The 26468-nt window shown below is 41.8% G+C and overlaps 1 protein-coding gene across 1 annotated transcript in view; it reads right to left on the bottom strand.

Moving 5' to 3' along the window:
• The window catches only part of SLC25A21 (solute carrier family 25 member 21), a 344043-nt gene that overhangs the window by 117583 nt on the left and 199992 nt on the right, over window positions 1–26468 (bottom strand). Inside the window, exon 2 of the mRNA XM_074996831.1 lies at window positions 18091–18139. Within this exon, the coding sequence (XP_074852932.1) occupies window positions 18091–18139 (49 nt within the window). The remainder of the gene's footprint in view (window positions 1–18090; window positions 18140–26468) is intronic.

Below are 26468 nucleotides of genomic sequence, written 5' to 3'. Positions count from 1 at the left end.
GGCGGGAGTGTCAAGTGGTTGGGGTGGGTCTGGGCATGCCCATTTTTTCAGGAGCCCTCAGGCCTGATGGCCCAGTGGCTAATCCAGCACTGGGTGACATGAGTTTTTCTTCGCTATATACATACCCTGAATCAGGGTGGAGGTGAGGGGGGCAGTAAGTGCCCCATGGGCTGGCCGCGTTTCACCAAGTTACCCCTGCTGGGCCATCAGTGCTTTATTTACTTGCTGGTCTACAGCCATGGATTGCTGTTCCCAGCTAATGGGAAGTGCTGCAGCCCAGGAAACCACTTCCCACAGCTCCAACTGGCTGAGAACAGCGACCTGCGGCCAACAGAAGCAGCAAGAGGCTATACCTGCAGTCTGGCAGGTAAATAAAGCACCAGAGACCCTCTATGGCTAACCCTGGTGAACCATATCCAACTTATTGCCCACCCCAGCCTAACAAGACAGCAATGCGCTGTACAATTTGTGTTTGAACTGTACCTTGATATCGCCTACCAAACTTGGACAGAGGTTTTTGTGTTCAAGATGCCTGGGTTAGGGGCAAATAATAGCCTGCATTAACTCAGCAGTGATGACATATTCCACAAGTGTTACTAATGGAGCATTCTCGTAGAGAACTCCAGGACTGTTTCGAGCAAAGCAAAATGAAAGCTCTAGATTGCAAACTTCTATCTGAAGTTTTTCTAAGAAAACAGCAGCTCCCTTAAAAAAGGAAGGTTCCACTGAATATAAATGGCTGCATTTGTTAAAAAACAACTTCTCAGGAGACCTGGTTTTAAAATCACATGGGGTGATATTTATCTGTGTGCAGAGGGCTAGCATGAGGCCCAGGCACTATTAAAATCCAGCTTAATCCCACTTAGAATGGAATTTAAGGGAGATTTTGATGCACAGTGGCTCCCTGAACAGTGGTAAATTTAGCTCATTGTCTTTCAAGAAGGTTCCTTTTTTTCAATCTATTGGAACTATTATCTGTAGAATATGGATTTTAAGAAGCTTCTTCTATTAAAGGTGATCTCTCAGTACTAAATGGGAGGCTATCTGGTCTGCAAAGCCAGGCTTCATTTTATTGCTGCTGCAGGTGGAAAACATTTCAAGCATCCTTACCCTGTACAACCAAAAAGCTGATCTGGACATGTGAGCTCAAGCATGAAATAACTCCATTCCTGGTTCTGCCAATACCATGCTGTGGGCAAATCATTTCACTTGACTGCATCGCTTTCCCCTATTTGTTATATGGGGATAAGAACATTTGCTGCTCTTGGAGGAGTGCTGGTGAGATTGTCTGCACAGCCCCCATATCATGTGAAGTACTAAATAAAGATTAAGTGTAATTCTCTCTTGTTTGCCGTGTTGGTTCTATGATGTGAAGTAATATTGCTCATTTGGTCCATAGGGGTTGGTGAATGAAGCTTTCAAACTCCACAAAGCTCTCTCTCACCAACAGAAATAGATCCACTAAACAAATTACCCACCTTCTCTCTCTCTCTCTCTCTCTCTCTATTTCCATAATTTGATGTACACCTCGCAAACAGTAGTACTATTGTTTTGAAACCAATAAACATTGCTACAGAAGTTTTAATTGTTGGTGTCCTAACTTTCACCAAGGTTTAACTGTAATATACTACTGTCCCTGTCTACTTGAAGTGTGGATCATCGAAACATGTTAACAAAACTTTGTTTAGATGTCTTTGGTTTGTGTTGTAACCTAGACAAGAATGCTGGCCTGTTTTTCAGATAAGGCAGCTTTCAGGAGGCTGTGCTGCAAGAAACACTTAGCTGAAGGCATCTGGTATCTCCAGGGACCATTGGATAAATGACGTTACACTTTACCAGTTCCATGATTCGAGAGTCCAGTTGATTCTGCATGTATAGCCAAGTCATATTTGGTATGGGCATGCTGGAGGGAGGCAGAAAAAGGTACATTTAAGCTATTATAGGAACTCTGCATTCTTGAACTGGCCAAGGGCCTAGCTTGAACCCAAGCAAACATTAATGAGGCTTTGAGGTTGCTCTAATTTACACTGACTTGCTGACAGTCACATAGGGCTGTTCTGGACCCTTTTCCCACAGCAACCTTCTGGCCCATGTCAAATCGTGTGAGAGGAAGGTGATGGTGAGACATTAACCCACCCCCACACCATGCTGGATTCTCCAGTGGATTTCCTCTTAGAACTGCCAATGTGGCATAAAACAGTGATAATACAACTAACAATTGGGCCCTCCATCTTTAACACATCTCCTAGCATTCCTGATGTATACATTCTCCAAAGTTTGCAAAGTTTACAGTTAGCATTCTGAATATAAGCACAATTACCATATTTTAATTAATCTCTAAATAAAAGTGAATGTCTCAACAAAACCCTGTCCAGTCTTTCACTGATGGCTAGTAGTATCTTGCAATAGCATCTGGTCATTCAATGAACAACTTAAATCTCTGGCAAAATATTTGTTTGATTTTGAACCATGCTCCACCAGGCAAAGTGAACTTAGCCTGTTTACCACACTGAACTCTAACAACTGTTCGCCCCTTTGAGCTAGTTTTTACTGCTGTTTCTGTGGTGTGATTAACCCCTTTCCCTGTGCATACTCTCGTTATAATTCAAAGGTTATCCACATAGTAACACTGCCAGTGGGGCTGATGACCACTGTGGACCTCGGGGCAAGGTGAGAAGGGGGACGGGTGCCACACCTCTTGAATGGACAAGGCCAAGGGCGGAAGGGGCAGGAGCTATGGAAGTCAGCCCTTTGTGCCACCTGGACGCTGGTGCAGCCTCCCCCTGCTCAGCCATGCAGAGCGGCACAGTCACAGCAGTTCAAAGGGGCTGGCGCTCAGGCTGCTGCCACAGCTGACGTAGCAGCTACTGTGGCTGGAGCTCTGGGCTCCTTTGAAATATCCCACTTGCCCCCACATCACCATCAGCAAGCCTGAACATTGTCATTTGCACCATCATTCTCACTACAATGACTTGTATGATGATTTTTCTGCAACATGGTGCAATTCTGATTATTTTAGTAGGAAGCAACTCAAGAACATTTTATTCTTTATTATTTTCTAGTTCAGGGAAGGTTTTAAGCACATGCATTCAAATGCATTACATTTAACTTGAAGTAAGTGCTTATGTTCTTTGCTGAATAGGGATGTACCGACTTACAAGTTTAAATGCCTTCCTAAATCAGGGTCTGAATTTAGCTACATTATAGTACTGTATATACCTCCATGTTACAGGCTGCCACATATAGTCCTGCATGCTACAGGCTGCCATTATATAGAACTGACACACTGTAAGCTGCTCCACTTTTTGGGCGTCAGTAAATAGATTAGATGCAAAAGCAGTGTGGGAACTGGGGAGAGAAAGAAATGCACGAGGACATTTTCATGTTTCTTTAGGAGACAATATGGTTTCCCTGACCAAGCTAAGAAACCTTTCCAGCACAACTGGCTTTCTGGAATTATTTGCTATTCCTCTTTAAGGAATTGGGGAGGAAATCAAACTAGGTACTTACAGAAAAAACACTTTTGTCTAAGTGAATTACTTCCATATTTTCAAGATGTGATTTAATCACATCAGGTATAATACAATACATGCTTTCATATCCGGCATTCTATCATTTTACATAAGTACAGTACAGTGAAAGTAAATACAAATACTTTCAGGCAAATGCAGTATAAGTTTACAGTGTACAATACTATGGTTGTTGGTAAATAAAATACCCTGCACACATTTTTATATGCTTCTTAATATCTAATCTTGTTTTTCTTTAATATTATGCATTGCTAGGTATACTTCACTATTATCCAGAATACTTGAATATATGGCAACCTCCCAGTCCCAGGGCTGCCGGATATGAAAGAGTTTACTGTAATGTGAAATACTGGTAATCAGACAGGATACAGAGATCGGTGGTTATGCTTTCCAAGCTTGTTTAATCAAATCTGAGGTGGAGTGAGGTATGTGCAATTAAAGCATTTGCGTGTAATGCATTGCATACCAGGGAACTGGAAAGAGAAAAGAAAAAGGTTTTGCCTTTCTTTTTTAAATGACATATAAGGTAGAGTTGAGAAGTGCACTGGCAACTTTTTTCCTCTTTCTACTTATTTTTTAATTTAGTAATCTCAGGAATGTCTTGTCTGGTCTCTCTTGGTTTTGCTAGTAGTCTCAGTTGGACTCTCAGAGATGTATGTTGTCATCTCTTTCAGTTGTTAACTGAAGGAAGGGAAGTGTTGAATCTTCACCATAACTATCTTTTCCCCCTAAGTGTTCCTCAGGTTTTGTGTTACACAGATATTGATAACAAAACAAACAAAAGGGAGGAGTTTTAAACAATTTGGCTAGAACTTAATTTCTAATTCAGTTAATCAATTTTCACTTCCCAAGTTTCTGAGAAGAATTCTCTGCAGGCCCCTATTTTTTCAATGCTGAAAAGACCAACATTTATTCTGTAAGAAACACTGCGAGTGTAAAATTTTATATTCAGCAAAATCATTTCTACTGATGACATTCAACATAAGTAAGGAAGAAGAATAATTCCCTTTTTTTCCTTTGCAGTTTAGATCCATGTTGATAATTGGCCGGTTTGCTACTAAGAAGTGATAGTTTCTTGAGCGTACCTATGTTTCTCTAAGAGTGCTTGGTACTATGCACTCCTTAAAACCATCTCCACCAGGCAAGGATGTTGGAGTCTCCTGCTAGATTCTACATTCACAAAAGACATATAGCCAAAGCACAGGTTATAAGATGAAGATTTTCCAGCACAAGAATATTACCGAGGTCTAAGCTGATGTGGAAAAGTCCTGGTCTTCATACCATGTAGAAGAACAGCTCAGCATTACTCGCGGTGTTTTTCTTTAAAAAAATAAAGTAAGAAATGTTGTTTTACACAGGAAGTCCTTGACTCTCCTGGTAGAAAGCAGCCACTGCATGGAAGGAGCCTTGTGTAGATGCCAGATCGTTATTACAAGTGGTAATAATTTAGAAGTATCGTCACTCTTCTCTGTGAGAAACATTGGGTCAGTCTGGGGCCCAGCATATATGGCTGTGCAAGGACATAGTGTGGGGTAGCCAGTCTCCACCTCCACAACACTTCTACTGCAGGGTACAGCAAGGGATGTTGATCTATTATTTCACTCTCTGCCTAGAGGCAGAGGGAATGGGCAACGAAGGGTGAAGAATGACTGAGCCTGGGCTAGTGCAAGTAACTTGATGCAGCTATCAACCAGCCTGTTCATTATCAAGGGAGGAACTGTATCACAGAGAGGCATAATTCCCTGTGTAGGATGCTCTTGGGATAGAACAGCTATGCCCTTTGGTCAGTTCTGAGTGTTATCAGCACAGTCTAGTCCTTTGTGCTTTTAAACAGAGAGCCCTCAGCTTACGACAACATATTAACAGAGGTTAAACACTTGCAGATATTTCCTCAGAATTTTTTTGCAACCTCTTGAGAAATAAATAAAAAACAGAACTCTGTCTTGCCAATATTATTTTGGATATGGTAGTCTTACTTCCTTGAAGACTCTAGTTTCTCAAAACCCCCTCCAGACCTAAAATAAACACTGATACATCTGCTAGTAAAAACATATAAAGCACAGTTCCTCAAGTAAGATATTATCTTTATTTATTTATGGATTTATTTGGCACCCACTCACCAAATGTAGTTATTTTTAGGGACATACGGTGTTCAAGCACAATATTAATGGCCAAGTACTTTGAAAGAATTATTGCTCTCACTACAGCTATATTGTGTTTCTAACAGCTTTCTTCTTTTGGATCAGTAGCTTTCAAAAGCCAGCTCACTAAAAAGTTATAGACAATACTAATGTAAAGAGGTAGGTAATTGTCCTTCTATTTATTGTGCATGAAGTCATTAAGTAGTGGTATTCTATCCTTAAATTACTTCAGTAGTATTGCTACATGACCAAACACTCATAAAACAAAAAAGAGTTCTCATTATTATTTTTTTTAAAAAGTAGCTCCTTTCATGCTTTGTATCAGGCTTATTCCATCCATGGTTAGAAATCAGGCATGACAGTGGTCTGACCCTCCATTTTCATCCCAGAGTTAGAAATCAGGCATGACCGTGGTCTGCTCCGAATGCGATCTTAATGTTTTATACTACTGCCAAATCATTAACAGCTGTTAATATCCCACCCAACGGCTCTGTTCAAATGTTTTTTTTTTAAATCATACGTACAGCATAGATGTCTCCAGGCCATGGCCCATCTAACCTTTCCCAGCTTTTAAATCTATGTTTTAAGTATTCCTTTAAAAGGAGAAGATACATTTTTAAATCCCCTTCTCTTTCCCTTTGTCTCCAGATTGCTGTTGTCTTTAGCAACACCTGCCTGTTTCCACTCTCCAATTTCCATTTTAAATACTTACTTTAAACATAAACTTTTTTTGATAATACACGCCCAAGCCCTTTCCCAACCCCACTTCCTGGACTTTCTACCTTCCTCTCATTCACACCCATGCCCTTGGTTTCATTTTAAATATTTTTATTTTAAATACAAGATTTACATGTACAGAGGGTTTTTTTAGCACACTTGTTTGTCTGATCAGCTCACCTTCATGTGTGCTTGTGTGAAAGAAAATGGCTCATGCTAATATAGCCTACACATATCTGGAGGATGTCAACACAAAGGGGAGAAGAACAATGTAGCATAGTAAAAGAGGAATAACTGGCCATAATAGCACGAAATTATGCTGTGGAAAGTTCAGGCCAAAGATTAGGAAAAGCTCTCTGGCAGGAATGTATTGGGTTATATAATAGCCTCCTGAGAGATGTTTTGGGAGCTCTGTCACTTGGCATATTATAATGAGGCTGGGCAAAACCCTAGGGTTATGTCTACACTACACGCATCTGTTGACAGAAGTTACTGTCGACAGCGTAATCTCAACAGAACCTCTGCCAACAGGGGTGCTCCTACACTAGCCGGCTACGTAGAAGTAGCTGGCACAACGTCAAAATAGCATACGTTGCGTCTACACGCGCCGTGCGCTATTTTGACATTGACATTAGGTAGTGAGACGTCGAAATCGCTATTCCTATCCGAAGATGGGAATAGCGCCCTACTTCGATGTTCAACATCAAAGTTGGGTGTGTGTAGACGATCCGCATCCCGCTACATCAAAATAGCAGGGTCCTCCATGGCGGCCATCAGCTGAGGGGTTGAGAGATGTTCTGTCCAGCCCCTGTGGGGCTCTATGGTCACCGTGTGCAGCAGCCCTTAGCCCAGGGCTTCTGGCTGCTGTTTCTGCTGCTACTGCCGCAGCTGGGGGTCCATGCTGTGTGCACGGGGTCTGCAACCAGTTTTCGGCTTTAAGTGTGTCTGGGAGGGGCCCTTTAAGGGATTGGCTTGCTGTTGACCCAGAAGGGCTTGTCCAGCCTGTGACCCCGTCTGCAGGCTTTGCTGGCCTCTTATTTCGACGGGGAGTGCTTGTGTGTGTGGACTCATTTCCTTCTGGGGTGGCTCATTTCGATATTCCCCATCGCTACTTCGACTTTGAATGTTGACAGCACCAGCCCTGGAGGATGTGTAGACGATACGTGTCGAAGTAGCCTATTTCGATGTTCTTACTTCAAAATAGGCTACTTCGACTTAGTGTGCTAGTGTAGACGTAGTCCAGATTGCATCTACACACAACTTGCTCTGTCAACAGAGAACTGCCGGACTGCACTGCCGTCTGGTGCCAGAAAGCAGAATGCCAGTTCTGCAAAGAGAGCTGCCCAGCAACCGGAAGCCCTCTCTGTCAACAGAAATAGATACACTGTACTTTTTGTTGACAGTACTATGTCCAGAGATTGTTATGCCTCAAATATTTGAGGGATAACACTGTTGAGGAAATGGCAGAGTTCTGTCGAGACTTTGTCAACAGAATGCTTTAAGCGTGGAACCGCTGCCTGAGTTATGTTGACATAAGGCCCCTTCGGTAGATAAAACTCTCTAGTATAGACCCAGCCTAGAAGTAGTACAACTGAAAACAACCCTGTTCTAGCAGGTGGATGGACATGATAATCTAATAGGCCTCTCCCAACTCTAGAATCTAAGGGTCAAATTCAGGAATGATATGTAAAGTGGGCTACATTGCATGCAGGCTCCCTCAGACCTAATGACACCCACTCTGCCATGGTGAAAGGAAGCCTAAATTGGTATAATTTACACAGTGAGAAGTTTGATTATGGCATAAATGCAAGAAATTGACAATACTTCTATCAGGACATTCTTCCTGTTCTTTGCTGTGCAAGTTACCTCATTTTGGACCCTTACACTGGGTTACAGCAAGTGTCATTAGATCTGAAGGAGCTTAAATGAGTCAAAATGGACATAATTTACACACCATCACTTTTGACTTTGAACCTATTAATTGACCCAGCTGCTCAATTTCAACCTCTCTGACCAGACTCATTCTGCCCTTTTGCTCTATGATCACATTCTCTTCTCACAGGACAAAAACTTGCATCTTCCTGGGTAGTACCACTCCTGGATGATCCCTGTCTGCAGCTGCACTGAAATGTCTTCAGACTTCAAACTGTCTGGAGGGAGAAATGCTCCTGCTATTTGTGGGTCAATTTCTACCTTGGAATGCTGCTGTTCTCCAGACGAACATATGCTGGAGAACACCTGCTCTCTGCCTCCTCCCCTTTCCTGTAGCTTTCCTCTCACAGCCACCTACCAGAACAAGGAATTTTGTCATGGCTGGGCTCTCCTCTGCCACCACAATGATGGGCCATTTTTATCACAAGTCGTATATGTGAGAGGATGTCATGTAGCCCTACATTATGAAAGAGAATATTTTCAGGAAATTAAATTAAAAAAAGAAAAGCAGAAATTTTTGGATGTCTACCAGGAGTACACAATGTGCAGCCCACAGAATCATAAAACGCAGTCTATGGCTGCCCTCTCCTTGTAACTGCAACATGAGGACAGAGCTAATCAACTGCAGGTTTTTCCACTGTGAGTGAACTCAATCATTAAGCAATTTCCCCTTCTGTATCAAGGAAGATACCCACCAGCACAAGTAAGTGTGCCTTTGGGCTTTTATTTTTAAGAGATATATAGATATAGATACGTATATAGTGAGAGCTATATGCAGACTATAGAATGGATACCCTTAGGCTCCCATCATATTACTAATGCTGACCTTATAGCTGCCAGAAAATGTTTGTACAAAAAAAGGTACCCAATGTTTGAAGAAACACAGACACAGAAAGAGTACCGTGCTATTGCATTAGAATGAAAGCAAATTCTGCTTTAAAGGGAAGCAATCTGAGCTACTGCAGCTGTATTGTCCAAACTGGGCAAAGTGAAAGATAAAATGAGTATAAACTTCTGAAAAGTGAAATCAATGTTTAACATTTTCCCAACGTCCATAAGCTAAAGTCTTGTTAATGGTAAGACAGATCAGGATTTAAAAAAAACCAAACCAAACCAAACCTGACTTGTCCTGAAACAGATAGTCATCAGTGAAGTGGACTACATTGGCCAAGTGTAGGAAACCTGACACTTGTGGTATTTTAAATTAAGAGAAAAGGATGACAGAGACAGACTGAAATAAGTGTTCCAAATCCAAATGTTGCCAGGTTTGAGTCCAGAGCATTAGATCTGGACCACTCCCTGTGGTTCCGGATTCAACCTAATTCCAGAACTGTATATTTTGCCTTTAGTCCAAGTGCCTGCTCAGGAACCCTTCCTCTTCCTCGTGTGAGAGACTTTTAATCTACTTCTACTTTTAATCTACAATCAAAAAGTTCACCTCACTTGCCTACTAATACTTCTCTCCCTTTTTCTCCCAAGGGGGTCCCTTCACTTGCTTCCTACCCTCAAAAACAACAAGAAGTCATGTGGTACCTGTGACAGGCCCCTGGCCCACAGCCAGCTACAGCACCCTTGTGGAGGGGAGTTATTTGCAGCTGGGTGTGTGCTTTTATGTTCCCCAAGGACTAAGACCCAGGTGGCATCAGCCTGCAGCACCAGGGTAAACCAACACCTGGGTCTAATTAAGCAGCTGCAGCCAATCAACATCTGCAGCTCCCTTGAAAAAGGCTTTCCCCCCCTGGAAGGAGGGGGAAGGAAATAAAGGATGCATAGGGACTGTGGAGAGAAGTACTCACAAGGGAGAACTGTGGTTGTTGGAGGAAGGTACTGGGGAAAAGGGGGTCTCGTAGAAGTGGCTCAGGGAGGTAGGCTGAGGCACTAGGAGGGCCTGGGGAGGGAAGTCCCTCCTACTGTAGCTACCTAGGGTCCCTGGGCCAGAACCTGGGATGTGTGGGAGGGGACTGGGTTCACTCCAGACCACCCCATACATCAGGACAGCCTAGTGGGCAGGGGAAGGTGGGCCTCCCCTAAGGGGTGGCGGGCAATGAGTGAGCCTCCTCCACAAAAGACTGTATTTTGGACTAGCGACTGATGAGAATGGCCCGGTGCTGCTGTGATTCAAGCCCCTGCGAGTACAGGAGGCAGAGCAAGAGATATAGTAAGCCTCTGAGGCTGCTTTTAAACTGCCACTTAGTGCAGGGAGCCACAAGGACAAGACAGGGGTTTTGTTACACACCTTATAGACTAACAGATATATTGGGGCATAAGCTTTCATGGGCAAAGGTGAATCTGATGAAATGGGCCATTGTCCACGAAAGCCTATGCTCCAAAAAATCTGTTTGGTCTATAAGGTGCCGTAGGACTTCTTGTTGTTTTTGTGGATACAGACTAACATGGCTACCCCTCTGATGCTTCCTACCCTCAGCAGGTTCCCTTCTCGCAAGTGAAAAGGGACTAGCCACCTGCACATTAGCAATCTAGTGAGGATTCTGGAGTTTTCATTTATTTTATGGCATTCTCCTGATAGCACTTGAAGCATGGCAAGGACCCTTTAAAGGGGAAAGGGAGATTATTGTTCTATTTGGAACATGTCAGGTGTGTGCAAGGGCTAGCTGGCAGGTGTCAGATACTCCATATTCCTTCAAATCACAGGTGGATCAGGACACCAAAACCAAAATATTTTTTTCTTTGGCCACTGTAATGGCAAAATACAACAATTGAGAATTTTGCCAAATTCTTGTAAGCCCATTATCTCAAAAGGGAGTGACCATTTTACTGGACTTGTTTTTGTTGTTCAGAAAAGCACCTATTGGTTATAAAAATCAGGCACCAAACAATAAGATTCCAAACCATGAAACTACATTTGAGCATTGTTCACCTAAGGGCATATCACCAGTCTTCCCCAGCTATCCCAACTGACTCATTCCACCCTGTCAGGGAAGGCCTGGGAAAACAGGTCCGATAACATGTCCTAATGGACAATGAGTCTAGGCTCTGTCTGAGCTGGGGGAAGTAAATTCCAGAATTGAGAGCCTGTGACAAGGTGCTATCAGCATCACCCTAATAGCTGGTACTGCTGAGGGCAATTATGTACTTTCTGTTGGGGGACAGTGAGCATGTGGGTGACAATCACTGGGCTAACAAAGTCATCAGGGAGAATATAAGGGGAGGAAACAGGATGCAACTGGGATTGCCAGAGGAACCCAGAGGATATGCTTGGGCTGGGGAGCCCATTGTGCGTTTATGACTGTGAAAGCAACTGAGCTGGCCAGGCCGTGAGGTTCCCAAGGTAGCGAGGGAGGTACCCTGGAACAGGATTCTTCACCCAAAATCCCCTGGTTTAAAAAAGGTAACTGTACGGCTCTGCTGTTTTTTGATCACAAATGTTCCTGTATCACATTAATAGATGTTATGCAAATTCTGGTATAAACTATATACATGGTATGTCTGCATACAAATAGGAATCACTCTGTCCGGCACTGCAAAAAGCAGCATCTATTTAACAGTGCACATCAATACTGTTCTTTAGTTTGGAGCAGGATTTAAATTGGAATAGCATATTTAGCTGGAAGCATCAGTCCACATGCCCTTATTAAATTTCAAACAGATTGTTTTCCTGCTAACAGAGGGCAAATGACTGAGCTGTGGATCACATCCACAACACAATTATTGCAAACTTGAGATAAGTTCTTATTACATAAAACCTGGAGTGAAAAATCGTAAAGAAACATGCAAACTATTTAAGTGCTAAATCCTGAATGCCAAAACCAGAAGACCAATTACAGCGCGCATAAGGATCCCATGAGTGAATATATCTAAGTTCACTGACAAATCAAGTAAGATACTAATGCAACGCTTGAGGTTTGGCAGAAATAAGTTTATTAAGACCTGTTTGGTTAAAATGCCTGAACTAAACCCAGGTCAGTAAGAGCCAAGTAAATTATAATCATGTAGAGATAGTAATAGTGGGTAAGGACAATGCACTCAGGTATGTTAGAAAGAAATGGAAGTCAGATGACAATTGTTATCAATCTTTTACTCTAATCCAAAGCTTTTCAGAACAGGCTCCACTACTGCCCACTTGAATGAAAGAACCCAGAAATCAAAGAGGAATTAATGATATAAAAGGAAGGAGCTCTTGCAAAACAACAGATGGAATGAGATCGGAAACACATGTCGTAAGCTGAACGCTTCTAACAACAGCAGAAATGACAGAAATTGGAACAAGAGGCAGGGAGAGAGAATCGCCAGTAAAAAAGTTTCCAACGAGGGCTATATTGCAAGGTTCCTATCAAGACTCAGACTCTCTCTTAAGTTTTCCAAAGTTCATTGGGGGGGGGGGTGTGAACCCAGGGTGTTCATTTAGCTTGTTACAAAGAGAACAGCCAGCCAGCCATGAAATGTAACTGACAAATGGATCAAAACTCCCAAAATTTGTGGACTGGAGTTTCAATCTGAGTTTTTTTTATACGGGCCTGCATCTACTTTTGACCACACAAGAGACAGAAGTACAGTTTCTCATTTAAACACAGATTACTAACACGGTACACTCTATCCTTGTCTTCTGATGTCACAGAAACTGCTGAGAGGCACAACTTTGTGCAAGTTTATTTATATTCCCTTCACCAACCCCAGTAGAGCCTTGTGCAGCAAAGTATTTAAAGCAAGTCTCTTTCTTTAGTTCTTTCCCACAGGGCCAGGGAAGAACAAGTGTCTCCCTTCCTCAAGATCTCAGAGCATACTGGGCTCAGCTAGCCCAGGTCCTGTCTCTTCACTTCCTTCGTCTTCTTTTATACCCCATAGCTGACAGCTAATTAGTTTCTCAAATCTCCCAGACTGATCAGTGAATTAGCTGCATAGTCTCAATGCACCTTCTGCAGAGGAGTTGTTTGGTGTATGAGATTAGGTTGAGGGATCACTTGTTACCTTCCAGTTCTGTGTCACACACCTTACCCATCTGTCTAACATTGAGATTCCTTTTCCCTTGTTATCTCCTTTCTGTAGAGAAGCACCAAGTGCCTGTGTTCCACACTTGTCTCCAGGGTGGTCATCTGCTCTACAGCCAAAGGGCTCATATTTCATAGGGGATGAACATCCCTTCATTCAGTTTCAGACTACTGGTCATCATACAAGGGCAAGTCAAATATCTAATTTCTTCCCATTCACCCTTTTTATTCCGGGTCAGGATGAATCTCTTTATCATTTTTCCCTCTGGTCTCTCATTGTTCTAGTCCTACCAACATATCTAATGGTTCCTCCGCTCATCGACACCCCTTCCTGCTCAGATACTTTTGGGCTTCCTTTCCCCATGCTCCCTGGGCTGCCTGACCAATTCTTCCCTTTCCCCCCCACCCCATTTTCTTGTCAGGAAAGCTCATTTCCCTCTTTCGGCCCCTGGCTTGTATGCTGTTGTCCAGGGTTCTTTTTTTCCGCCCTATTTTGAGCCATTTCTTCATCTTTCTTGGTGGCTCTATTCTCTTCTGCCACAGACTCCAGAAAGCTATTGTTCTAATTCCATTTCAACCCTAACACCAACAGATGGGGCAACCAATACATAAGCTGAAGCTGTTTCCATCTCAATTTAACCTGGATCTTTAGTGGTATACTGGCCTTTGGGTAGAGTCTTTTCACCCCACAGATGAACTCCAGACTCAGCCTTTCCCTGGGAGGATACAAAGTGGCTTTACCACATCTTACCTAGCTAACAAACATCCAGACAGTCTCTGATCTCCCCTCCATCTTCACCAACATGCCAAGGTGGTTGTCTTTCCCCCCCACACCACTCCTAATCCCACCACAAAATTCAGACAACCCAAAGTCTGTATAGGGGTCTCACTCCCATCCTGGTAGCAGATAATTTTCCTCTCCCGCCCCCACCAAAACAGTTAATCTGTTCTCCATTTTCTTCTCTTGAATTCTCAAAATTTCTTCTCTAACTCATGTCTCTTAAGTGGAGAAGTACCTTTCAGAGAAAATCTGCTTCCTCAAACTCCTCTGTGGATTTGATATTCTCCTCCATAGAATTAAACGGATGGCTCCTAACCAACATGGACATGAATGTTTGCAGGGAGGTCTTGTAGCAATCGGCCCAGAATTAGGGATATTAAAGAGTGAATAATGTGTCAGAATTTCTGTTGATTACATAGTTAACCTCCCTCCCTCAGAATACAGCAGAGTTGTGGGAGTGGAGAGGCAGGTACAGAAGCTGAGAAAGCTTGTGTACAGCTCAGACTTTTAAGTGCATAGTGGCAGGGGTGGGGAACTGCCTGGTCCGGGAGCAAGGACACACGTTGAGCCATCTATTCCCTATTTACTTGTGGGGAGAGGGGCCCTGAGAGTACCTGGTAGCACTAACTGTGTATGTAACTTCTAAAATTTCTATTTATTTTGCATTGTTACCACAAGTCCAGTTACAAACTCAGTGCCTTCTAATGCTGCAGTGTTGTTCTCAGATGTATCATGTCTTTAAGATGGTACTTCTGAGGATGAAATTTCATGGTGGTCACAGCTAGTTGGAAGTTATTGGGCCACTTCCTACACATCAGCTTTGTGTTGACAGGATTCCATTAGGAGACCTGGAGTGAAGAAAGTGCAAGTTTTGTGTAGGTATTTTATTAACTCTTTCAAACCTGTTTGTGAGCGTGAGCCAAAACTCTAACATTGGACCTAAAGCTCCACAATCATTGGTGAGTTTGGAACTCAGTTACCACATGGCCTAACTTGATATATTTGGCCCAATTCCTCCTAACCCCAAACAATTTTCCATTACCAGATATCTTCTCCCTCCCTTCCCCTGCAAATTCCCACAACTAGTTGAATTATCCCTTAAATTGTTTGTCAGCTGTTATTCAAGTGTCCAGTTGTTCAATAATGAAACTTTGTGGTTATGGCAGTGCTTTTTTTTGTGCTGGTATCTGCTGGTACAGAGTACTAGCCCTTGGTAGCCCCAGCCAGGGGATTGGCTAGAGGAGGTGGCCAGGGAGCCGGCTGAGTACCAATTCTTTTTTTTTTTTTTTTTTAAACCAAACCAAACAGCACTGGGTAAACGTCAATCCATGAGGAATAGGGTCTATTTCAACCTATTTCAAAATGGCTGTTTTAAAATAGAGGCTGGGTAGACAGGGAATACACCTATTTTAGAGATAAGCCATGTTGCATCCAATGGCTGTTTTGAAATAGGCTTTATGTGCTGAGTACCAGTTCCCCCTATTTTACAAAATGTTATGGTGTTGGTACATTTGTTTGAATTAACACATATACCAGTCAGGCCCAAACCACAGCTTTCTATCTGGAAAAATCTTTTTACTATCTTTAGCTCTAAAACAATGATTGTTACAAACGTTTCTTTGACATCTCCGTTTGTCACATCTTGTGTCACACACTGGTTAAGTCTGATGGGTGAAAAGTAAGATTGTTCATTCAGAGCAGGGTACTCATCAGCCTTCCATTAAAGTCATATCATCGAGGATTTTTAGTTAAAAAACCCCTGACCTTCTGTATTTTGACAGCATCCCTCTCGGGAAGTTCTTAGTTACTGGAATCCTGGGGCTCTACCTCACTCCCCCGCTACCCAGAGGATACAAGCAACTTTTATTGACATTAATGAAAATTTGTTGTAGCCATCAGGGAGACTATATGGGCTCAGTACTTTATTTATTCTACTGACTGCTGCACCTTCCATGGGGATAATCTGATTAAGAAAAAATAAGATAACACAAGATTTGCTGTGAGATTAACAAATGCAACACGGGCTGCTTAAGTCTTCTTTTTCCAGAAAGTACAGCCACAGTCTTTCAACTAGGTATAGCATTTCATTCAGAAGAGGGATAAGCTGGGCTAAAATAACAGAGGAGGATGAGAAGGGGGAGAGAGAGAAATATTTTTCTGTTTCCCCCCTTTAGTATCTTGGATGAATTCCTCAGATTGATTCTACATTTGGACATCAAAGAAGATTTCCAAACAGAATTGTTTTCAAATGTACAAAATATAGCTCCACTAAGCATGTTGTTTGTTTATAGTTTTAAAGAACATATTTTTATCTCTCATCAGTTCTCCAAGTCCTGCCATGGATAAATTGATATTAATTATTATTATTGTTATTATAGAATAGTAGAAAATTATTAAATAGAGGAAATGTATCACAAAATATTGTCTCAAAAATCCAAACCATTATCTTAAGTATTTCCTGATATTCAAAATAATCTCAGGCAGGAATTTCTTTCTCCAATGTATTTATTAAAAATATACTCAAGCAAGCAAAACACATATCATTTAAGGATGCACAGCCAAAAATCCACACAATACCATCATCTCATTAGAGGTTCTTCTGGAGTGCTAAACTGGATTGTCCAAAGGTCCACTAACCTTAAAGTTGTATTGTCCCCTCTCCAAAAAATTTAGTGCAGAACTCCACAAAAATGCACCACTTAGCAGAACTGAACCAGTTTACGTATATACATAATAGTCTCATCCAGTCAAAAGGAAAAAAAAAAAATCACTGTATTGCCTGGAAGTGTCTATGTCACTTAAGAGGCCAGGAACTGTGGATACTGTGCTGGGGAAAATTCAGAGAAAATTCCACAGAGAAAATTACTTCCTTCTCCAGACTTCTTCATGTAATTATGAAAAACAAGCAAGGAATGCCTCTACAAAATGTCAATACCATTTTAAGCATCCCAGAGAACTGCCTCTTTTTCCTATTTCAGGCACCTCCTACAATCCTCACCGTTCAGCTGTTCATAGTAACATTTTCCTACAGTCAATTTCACAAATAGTTGGCACTAAAGATTGAACCTGTCTAGTTCGGCATCCTCAGGACCTGACTGGTGCTGCATGACAGAATTTTGCTGGACCATGGGAGGTCAATATTGTCTAGCACATTACCAACACTTCTACTGCTTACTAGGCTCTTAGAAAATATTTAGGGGTAAATTACAGCTAAATAACAGCACAAAACACTGAGAACCAGGACCGCTGGCTACAAACAACCTTTAGGGGACCAAAAGGAACTTGGCCACCTCCACGACAAGTGGTCATCTGGCTAACTAAAATTCTGCCCGATTATGGATGTTTCCGGGTGAGATAAGAGTGTACCAACTGGAGAGGTTCAACCTGCAATAATGTCTGCATTTATTACATCATGAATGAACTAAATGTCTTGCTCCAAAAGCCAAAAAATACAATGCCACTAATTTTTTCTTCTAAATGAACAATATGATAGAACAGAAATTTTAGGACATAAGTTTCAGAATTGTTTCAGCATGTATACTCACAAAAAACACAAATTTGTATGGCTAATGCAGGGAACTGGAGGCAAAGTATAGTTGGCTTGAATTAACTCAAATTTCAGGTGATAACTTGGGGAGCATCTTTTTGTGTTAAATTTTGAAAACATGACTCATTGCAGCAGGTCTCAAAAATATTTCTTAGGCAATATGGTGTTTTACTTTCAAAGAAAGACATTACTTGTGGTGATTGATATGGTAAGAAAATTTAAATGTTTAACTTTTATTTAATAAGCTCTCCTTTGCTATTATTTGAAGACCGTATTTCAGAAAAAGTATTTAACACCTTCAGATGACCTCTAACCAGAAATGCATCAAGCCATTCAAATTCAGTATATCAAGTGCTGTAAAAAGAAGTAAACAAACATAAATGCCATTAAAGGGAGAAGTTCTCTTCCTTGGACATGTTCTAGCATTTTATTTTCTGACATCTCCCAATTTGGACATTTTCCAGAGTCAATAAAACTTGTTCAAGCAGAACCTTACCTGGTTTTCACTACATCAAGAGGGTGCATGAGGCAAATTTCTACAAGACCTGTAAGATGATAAAGAAGAGAAGACCAATCAACATTTGTAAAAACAGTAGGCTTTTTTTTGTTGTACCGACCCCAGTGGTTTTCTAAGCGTGAAACTTAAAACAGAAAGTTCAGTAGCGTGAAGGAAACTGACCTAAAAAGCTGAGGGCAAAATACAGAAACATATTCTGTATTTCAGAAGATCACCTGTACCAAATTTTGCACAGATTTTTTACAACTATTTCCTCTCAAACAACTAAATAGATGAACTTTCAATGACTACTCAATAACAAGACACAGGGCTAAGTATTACTATTAGTACAAAAAACTCAGTGCATTGAACCTTTATTCCCAAGAACTAAATTTGTTCTGCACTAACAGTTTTGATTATTTTCAAAATTGACTAAAGTGAGGTTTTTTTCTGCACCATTTTGGCCAATATAATACAGCACTTATATTAGAGGTCAGACCAAAGATGTTGTTAGGAACCACTGTAGACAGGTTTTGAAGTAGCACCTTTTGGTGATGAGCTATTCATGATAATAGTTGGAAAGTAGGGGGTGCAAAGGGTATCCTCCATTTTAATTCCTGTTGATTGCCATTCTCTAACTGGGGTACCAGAAAAAGCCCACTGGCATCATGAACAAATTGAATTCTCATTTTTCTTGGATAGAAAATTAACTTTCTCTACAGAAAATATCAAGCTTTAGTAGAGAAGAAGCTAGTTTCAGGGCACCACGCTTATTTACAAGTTGTTAGACACTTCGCCCTTCTGGTACACATCACAGCTTCTGGAAATCTGCTTGTCATTCTCTACATTCATCTGCTCCTTGCTTATCCATCCATAGGCCTCCATTTTAACAACATACTAGAACCCACTCTACTGATTGGTCCACAGCAAAAAGGGCATTTCTGGGTTCTGAAACAGATTGTCTAGAAGGCTGACACCAAACCACCACATTCACGTTAAAAGCTTTCTTAAAACATGAAAAATCAGAAAGGCAAAGGAGTGTGCTCACATACATGATATGAGGTGATTAAACGTTTGTGGAATTCCCATATCCTACCTTACTGAGTCTCTTTTTATGGCTTCTGGAGTTCTTTGTGTTTGATCATAGATAACTCGATGTCATATAGGTGACTCTTGATAGCACTCAGGAGGTGCACTACCTCCTTGTGCCATTACCAAAAATTTTATTGCTCAATGGGTTGTCCCCTCATAGTCCCTCCAGGTTCCTCTGGATGACCCTACCTATATGTCCCCCTTCTCCTCTGTAGGCATCAGTTGCCTATGCTAAAAGTTATGTTTTAAAGTAAAAGAAATAAAATAAAATAAAGAGAATTTTCAGGCCTGTTCATTTTTAACATGCTTTGAATTTGTCTGCTTCATCTATTTGCTATTTTAAGGACAAGCTGCTTGCAATCAATTTGTAATGCTATATGCAACATACAACAGGAAGTTGAATGTGAAACCATTAGTATAAGGTTATAATTGAAAAGTGAAGCATGCAAGAGTCAGGAAATTCAATGTTAAGTTTTATACAGCAGCCTTTTTTTGTGCTACGCTATTCATGAAGTTCATACTATGTATACATTTAACAAATAGCCAATGAACATATTCTTTACCAAGGAAATCAGAAAATAAAAACAATGGCGTTGAAAGCCTGTCCCCCTTGAAGTTAACCAGGGATGTCAGGAGTCCAGTTTTCAGCCAGAACATCTGGCCAAAAAGGGATGCTGGTGGCTTTGGTCAGAATTGCTGACTGGGCTGTTAAAAGTGCACCCAGTCTCAGGCAGGTTGGGCTGCTAGAGGAGGATGGAGCGTGGTTTCCGGTCAAGAGCTGTAGAGAGGGTGTCTGGGGCTCTGCATGCACCTGGCAGCTTCCACTGACCACTGTTCTGGGTCAATGGGGGCTGCAGAGCTGCACTCTGGACTTCACAGCTGCCCTTGATTTTGCCCCCACAGCTCCCACTGGCTGCAGTTCCCAAGCAATGGAAGCTGTGGAGCCAGCGCTCAGGAATGGTATAGACAGCTTCCTTGACCAAGCCACCAAGTAGCCACAGGGCACTTCCCAGGAGGTGATGGAGATGAGTGCCAGCCAGATCCTGCACCCCCTCTTATGCCCCAAGACCCTGCCCTGAGCCCAATCCTGCACCACAGACCCTGCCTCCATGGCCCCATCACAGAGACTGCACCCCCACCTGGAGCCCTCACCCCTCACACCCTAAACCTTTGCCACAGCCCAGAGCTCCCTCCTGCACTTTCAACCCCTAATTTTTGGCCCCACACTGGATCCTGCACCTGAAACCAGAGCCCTCGCTCCCTACTAAACATCATCTCCCTGTCTTGGCTCAGAGCCCCCCTTCTGCACCATCAACCCCTTATTCTGGCACCACATGAAGTCCACACCCCCACCCAGAGCCCTTACCTCCTCTTGCGCTTCATCTCAATGTCCCAGCCCAGGGACCCCTCCTGCACCTCAACTTCTTCCCCAAACCCAATGCAAATGCATGAGTGAGTATGGGCTGAGGATAGCGAGCAAAATAGGGAGGAGGAATGGAATGGGAGTGGAGCAGAGCATCAGTGAAGGGGCAGAGCAAGGGGGAGGGGCTGGTTTTCTGCAGATACAGCTTGAACCTCTTTTGTCCGGCACCCTGGGCACCAGACTGGTAGAAGATGAGAGAATTTGCTGGACCACGGGAAGACAATATTGTCCAGCACATTACCAGCACTTCCACTGCTTACTGGGCTCTTAGAGGACATTTGGGGTAAGTTAGAGCTAAATTACAGCAGAGAACATTAACAGCCAGGACTGGTGGCTGTAAACAAACTTTATGGCACCCTGGGAAATCTGACCACATCCATAAGTGGTTGTCTGGCTAACTAAAATCGTACTGGATTACGGATGTTGCTGGACAAGAGTGTGCCAGACTAGGGAGGTTCAACCTGTAGAAAGCTGGCAGCCCTAGCCAAGATTCAAATCACTATGTTTTTGCTATAATACTTTGCTAACACTAATTTAAAGACTTTATTTTTTGAATTTCTCATGCTGCAAATTGCATTTAAACTTGATTTTACATTTAATTTTTCTCTTGTTGTTCTTGTTTAAAAACTAGAAAAAAAGTCCTGGTTAAGTAATTCAGACACAGTGTCTTTCGCAAATGTATCATTCACTCCTTAACAACCTTAACATAAGTCCTGCTTCATTCAGGAAAGTGTTTAAGCATGTGCCTAAATCCCACTTAATTCAATGGAATTTAAATATATACAAACAAAATAACAAGAAGAGCCATTTTTTCCAATTCATTAAAAAACTTGATAATTCAAGAGCTGCATTGCATGTGAATATGAGATGGTCCTTAATTATGTGAAGCCATACCTTTTGTAATCCTTATTTTAAGAACACACAATGATTTGTAATGCAATATGTGTTTACTGCAGGACGTTCACAAACTTTTTACATATTCTATTTCCTCACACTTTACGTGTATGTTTATACTATGTCTTCCTGACGTTTACTTCTGAACCTTTCCTTTCTCTGGAGGACGCTAGGAGGAGTTACCCAATGTTTCAAGGCTACATATCGTTTGCTATTTAGATATGAGTTGTTTATTTTGGGGCTTTTAGATGTTCACCATTTACCAAAAATAATCAGGAGGGTTGGGAGTGGTATCTGGCTCTGAAGCTACAGGGTGCAGACCCCTGACCTAGACTATTATACTGGCAGGTACCTGAAATAAGGGTAGAAAAAGCTCCACGTTATTTTTAACCATATGCTTCTGGAAAGCAAGTATTGCACTGTTATTCCTAAAGCAGCTAGGTTGCTTATTTTTCCCAGCTCCCTACTTACTATAATTTTCATTGCTAATGCATGGCTTGTATTGAACTAAACTAAGAACCAAATTACACCTCAGATGGGGGAACCCAGAACCCATTTTTTGTACTTCTTTTGACCCACCAACCGAACATAATGTGGTCCACAGTTGCCAATAGATGCTTTACAAGTGGAGCTGCATGCAGAGCAGTGTTTTAGCAGTAGCAAGAAGGGCATGACCTATGCATTTTCTTTCTCTCCTACTGCTACCCAATGTTTGATCTTCCAGCTTGCAGTGGCAGGAATGAGCGGTGGCAGAGGAGCCAGGCCTTTATTCCCGCTGTCCTGTTTTTACACATTAATGTCCATTTGGAGAGAAAAGTAGACAGTGCCAGACTCTGGTTCTAGTTTTTTGGTCTCCACAGGTCAATTTTTAATTCAGGCATTTTCCCATCAATTGAATCACAAGAATTCCAAGTTCTTTGGCAAGAAACATGTTTTGATAACTCAAGATTCCATTAGTTATCTGCCTTTCCCTGCCATTCCTTTGTTCTCATCATTTCATTATCCACTAAGTTTTAAACAGTAGGTAATCCATTTCATGAGAAAACAGCCTGCAAAATAGCTAAGGATAGTTACATAGTTCTCTAAGAAGCACTAAAAAGAGAGCAAACTGCAAGACTCCAATGGAACAGCTACAAACACAAGCTACATTTTTCCATTTACCGTAGAAGTCATGCAAATCATTACAACATCCCACTTGATAGACTGCCCAGAAATTGTGGTGTCCCAACTAAATTACAAGCAATCTGAGATGTCCGTAGGAATAAAATATATTGCGCTTTCTCCAGCTACAGTGCATTAGCATTGTGACAAACTCTGACAGTGCTATGAATATCTATTTGCTGAATATGCAATCACATGCTGTAATGTAATCTAGCTATTCACACGAGATAGCTGCTGTTTGCCAATTCTGATTCTATGACAAGATGGTATATTAATGCTGCTAGGGGCACACCGATAGTCCAAAGCTATGCTCTGATTGGCCCAAGGGATCAGTTTAGTGATGTCAATCAATTAACAGTGATGCACAAATGGAACCTCATCAGTAAAGGGGAATCTACACAGCTATTGCGTTAAAAACCATCCTACTGATTATTTAAACTGAGGGGGGGAAATCATAGGAAGACCTGGCTCTATTCCAGTTCCGACACAGTACATGTCTTTTCCCTGCTAAGAACTGTTTTCATTCTGGAAGGATACATCCCCCTCCCAAACTGACTGTTTAGAAGTTTTGCAATTTATGCTTACAGTTAAGCTGCAGACTCCAACAACAGTCTGTCTCTACATAATGTGCCTTACTGAGTGCTTACTGCTCATCCTGAATGATTCAACTCCCTTGGTCCTTATCCTTTAGAACACAACCGAAGCTAGCTCCCACAAAATGCACTATCTGGAGTAGTCTATTGGTGTATTAAAGAGGTTGGGAACAGTACGATTATCTGACTGGATAGCTGAGTCTTTTGGATGATGTCATACTTACCTAGGATACCAGTTCCCAACACTACTCACTTAAGACCTCACTACTGTGTAGGACGACAACAAAACACTCCTAAACCAATTACATTCACTGAGTAGGAAAAACAAAACAAAAATCCAAACTAACAAATGAGGAAGGGAGGTATAAGTAGTACGTGGATTGTACACATTTCAAAAATGGAATTCTTTATGCTTTTCGGCCTTTGCTTGGAACAAAGTCTGGCTCTGAACTCTGCATACACCCTTAAAGCTGTGGGCAGTAGGGAAGTGTGGGGTACAAATGGGGCACCTCAATATTTGCTCATCAAAACGCTGTGTAGTTGAATCTCCCTGGGCTTTCTGTTTGTTGTACTCTGTAGGGGGTGCTCTAGTGCAGAGCAGAGAGGCCAGGGAGCATGCTCCATGTGTTTTAGCACAGACACCCTGTTTAGTGCAGAAGTCATCAGACACCCTCCTCACTGTGTGTTACTCATTTTCCTGGAATAACATAGTCACCAAGGAAACACAACAGAATGGAGATTGCTCATTGAAAATGTGGCAATAAACATGCCAGGTGCTGTATAGCTGGAACACGACATATTTATCTTGGCCTTCATAGAGATACAGTTACAATATAAGAAATGATAATAAATATTTTACTGTGTACCTTACATTTCTTTGTGAGAAATCAGACTAATTAATTAATCCTAAGGAAATGTGAATTGTATTGACCTTTCCTAAAACATTGGGAAAAAAAGGCAAAAAAAAAAGGCCCCAAACAAAAACAAGTGTTACACATTTCCCTTTTAAAACCAGCTTACTTGTTGGCAGAAGCAAGTTATCTGACAAGACAAATACTTGCAGCAGTATGCAGCCTCTAACTGACTGTAAAAAACATTGTTTGGAGAATAATCAATGTCTGAAATACAAGCATCCCAGCAGTCAATCTTCCATTATGAGTTCTATCCAGACTAAATTTTTTCCATGGCTGCTGGCCCACTGCATCTGTGCAGACACACAAAGCTTTAACCTGTTCTCGCTCAAAAAGCAGCCATAAAATGCCATTTGCAGCTTTACATACATATGGCTGTCACAGCCCATTCCCTTCACTTATTGTGTCCTTCACAAATGTAAAGTTTGTTAATTAGGCTCAAAAGAAAAAGAGTACATTAATTTTAAAGAATGACATTTAGTTTAACTCTTGCCCAGTATTCTGGTTAGTGCTGTGGTCTGGGATTAGCCAAGAGACCCTAGAGCTTTTAGCAAACATTAATTAATCTTTTAGGTAATAAGACAAGTCAATCCTTAGAAAAATGTGTAGAAATGGAAAGCTATTTTAAAAAATGCTCAATAATGGCAGTCAACATTCAAGTAGAATGCTACCCTCAGAGATTTTGAATACATTGAAATAATGCATCATGCTAGAAAACATGTCAGTTGAGAAGATATTAAACCCAATTTGCCCTTAGTATGGACAAGAGTGTGTAAGTCCCAGCAGGTCTAAAATCTTATCCTACAGAGTTGCTAGGTAGCAAACATGTCCCTGCTGCCATCCAATAGCGGCTGTAATCAGCTTGTGCTCCACTACTCACAACCCACTGTGGATGTGGCCCGTGGGAAATCCCACCTCAGGAGGTCTGACAGACATCAGCTCCTTGGTTCCTGATTGGTTCACTGCCCTTTATAAACTGAATTGGCCTTCCAGGAAGCGTCTGGGTAACAAGAGGATTTCCTGTAGCTGCCATGACCATTCCTTCTCCTGAACTCCTGGCTTCAACCTCAGATTGTCTGGCCTGGAACATGACTACTAATGTCTTTGCCGTGTGGAGACATATCTAGACCTAGTCTTCCATGCTGAATGTTTTAATAAGGACCACCAAAAATTGAGGAGGTTTACAAACCAATGGTGCTTGCTGCTTCTACTACACCTTCCGTCCTAACCCACTGACCAAGCAAAACCTGGGACTCATTATTAGCCTCCTGGTGGGAGATGCATTGAATTGGGCCTCACCAGTATCTGAACAAGCTATTAGATTACATACCTTCCTCTAGGTGTGTTCTGCCATATTGGATGTTCCTCACTGTACCCTCTGGGCAGAGGTGGCCCTGCACAAACTCCAGCAAGGGCAAGGACCAACTCCTCTGAGTCCAAATTATGGTGACTAGACACCAAGTGCAACAAAATGATCCAGCTCTACCAGTTCCACTGGAGACTACACAAGGAGATTAAGCCCATGGTAGACTAATGTGGAGGCTCTGCCCAATCTAGATGCCCAACCTGTCATACACATCGACAACAGGGCTCAACATGAGGAAAGAAAGCAGTCTGTGTTGCACAGTGAAGAGGTGGATGATGCTTTTTTTAAACAACTAACAAAATCATCCAGGGCCCAGGATTTGGTGGTGATGGGGGACTTTAACCATCCAGATATATGCTGGGACACTAATACAGCAGGGCACAGACTATCCAATAAGTTCTTAGACTGGATTGGAGACAATTTTTTATTCCAAAAAGTTGAAAAAGCCACCAGGGGAGAAACTGTTCTGGATTTGATTTTAACAAATAAGGAGGACTTGGTCGAGAATCTGAATGTGGGAGGCTGCTTGGGTGAAAGTGATCATGAAATCATAGAATTCACAATTCTAAGGACTGGTAGGAGGGAAAATAGCAAAATAGAGATGATGGATTTCAGGAAGGCAGATTTTGGTAAACTCAGAGAGCTGGTAGGTAAGATCCCATGGGAGGAAAAACTGAGGGGAAAAACAACTGAGGAGAGTTGGCAGTTTTTCAAAGAGACATTATTAAGGGCCCAAAAACAAGCCATTCCCCTATGTAGGAAAGATAGTAAATATGGGCAAAGACCGCCTTGGCTTAACAAGGAGATCCTGCATGATCTCAAACTAAAAAAGGAATCCTATAAAAAATGGAAACTAGGACAAATTACAAAGAATGAACATAGGCAAATAACACAGGAATGCAGGAGTAAAATTAGAAAGGCTAAGGCACAAAATGAGC

Source organism: Carettochelys insculpta, chromosome 6 (assembly GCF_033958435.1).
Source record: "Carettochelys insculpta isolate YL-2023 chromosome 6, ASM3395843v1, whole genome shotgun sequence".
Classification (NCBI taxonomy): Eukaryota; Metazoa; Chordata; order Testudines; family Carettochelyidae; genus Carettochelys; species Carettochelys insculpta.
This window is presented reverse-complemented; position numbering and strand designations above follow the sequence as displayed.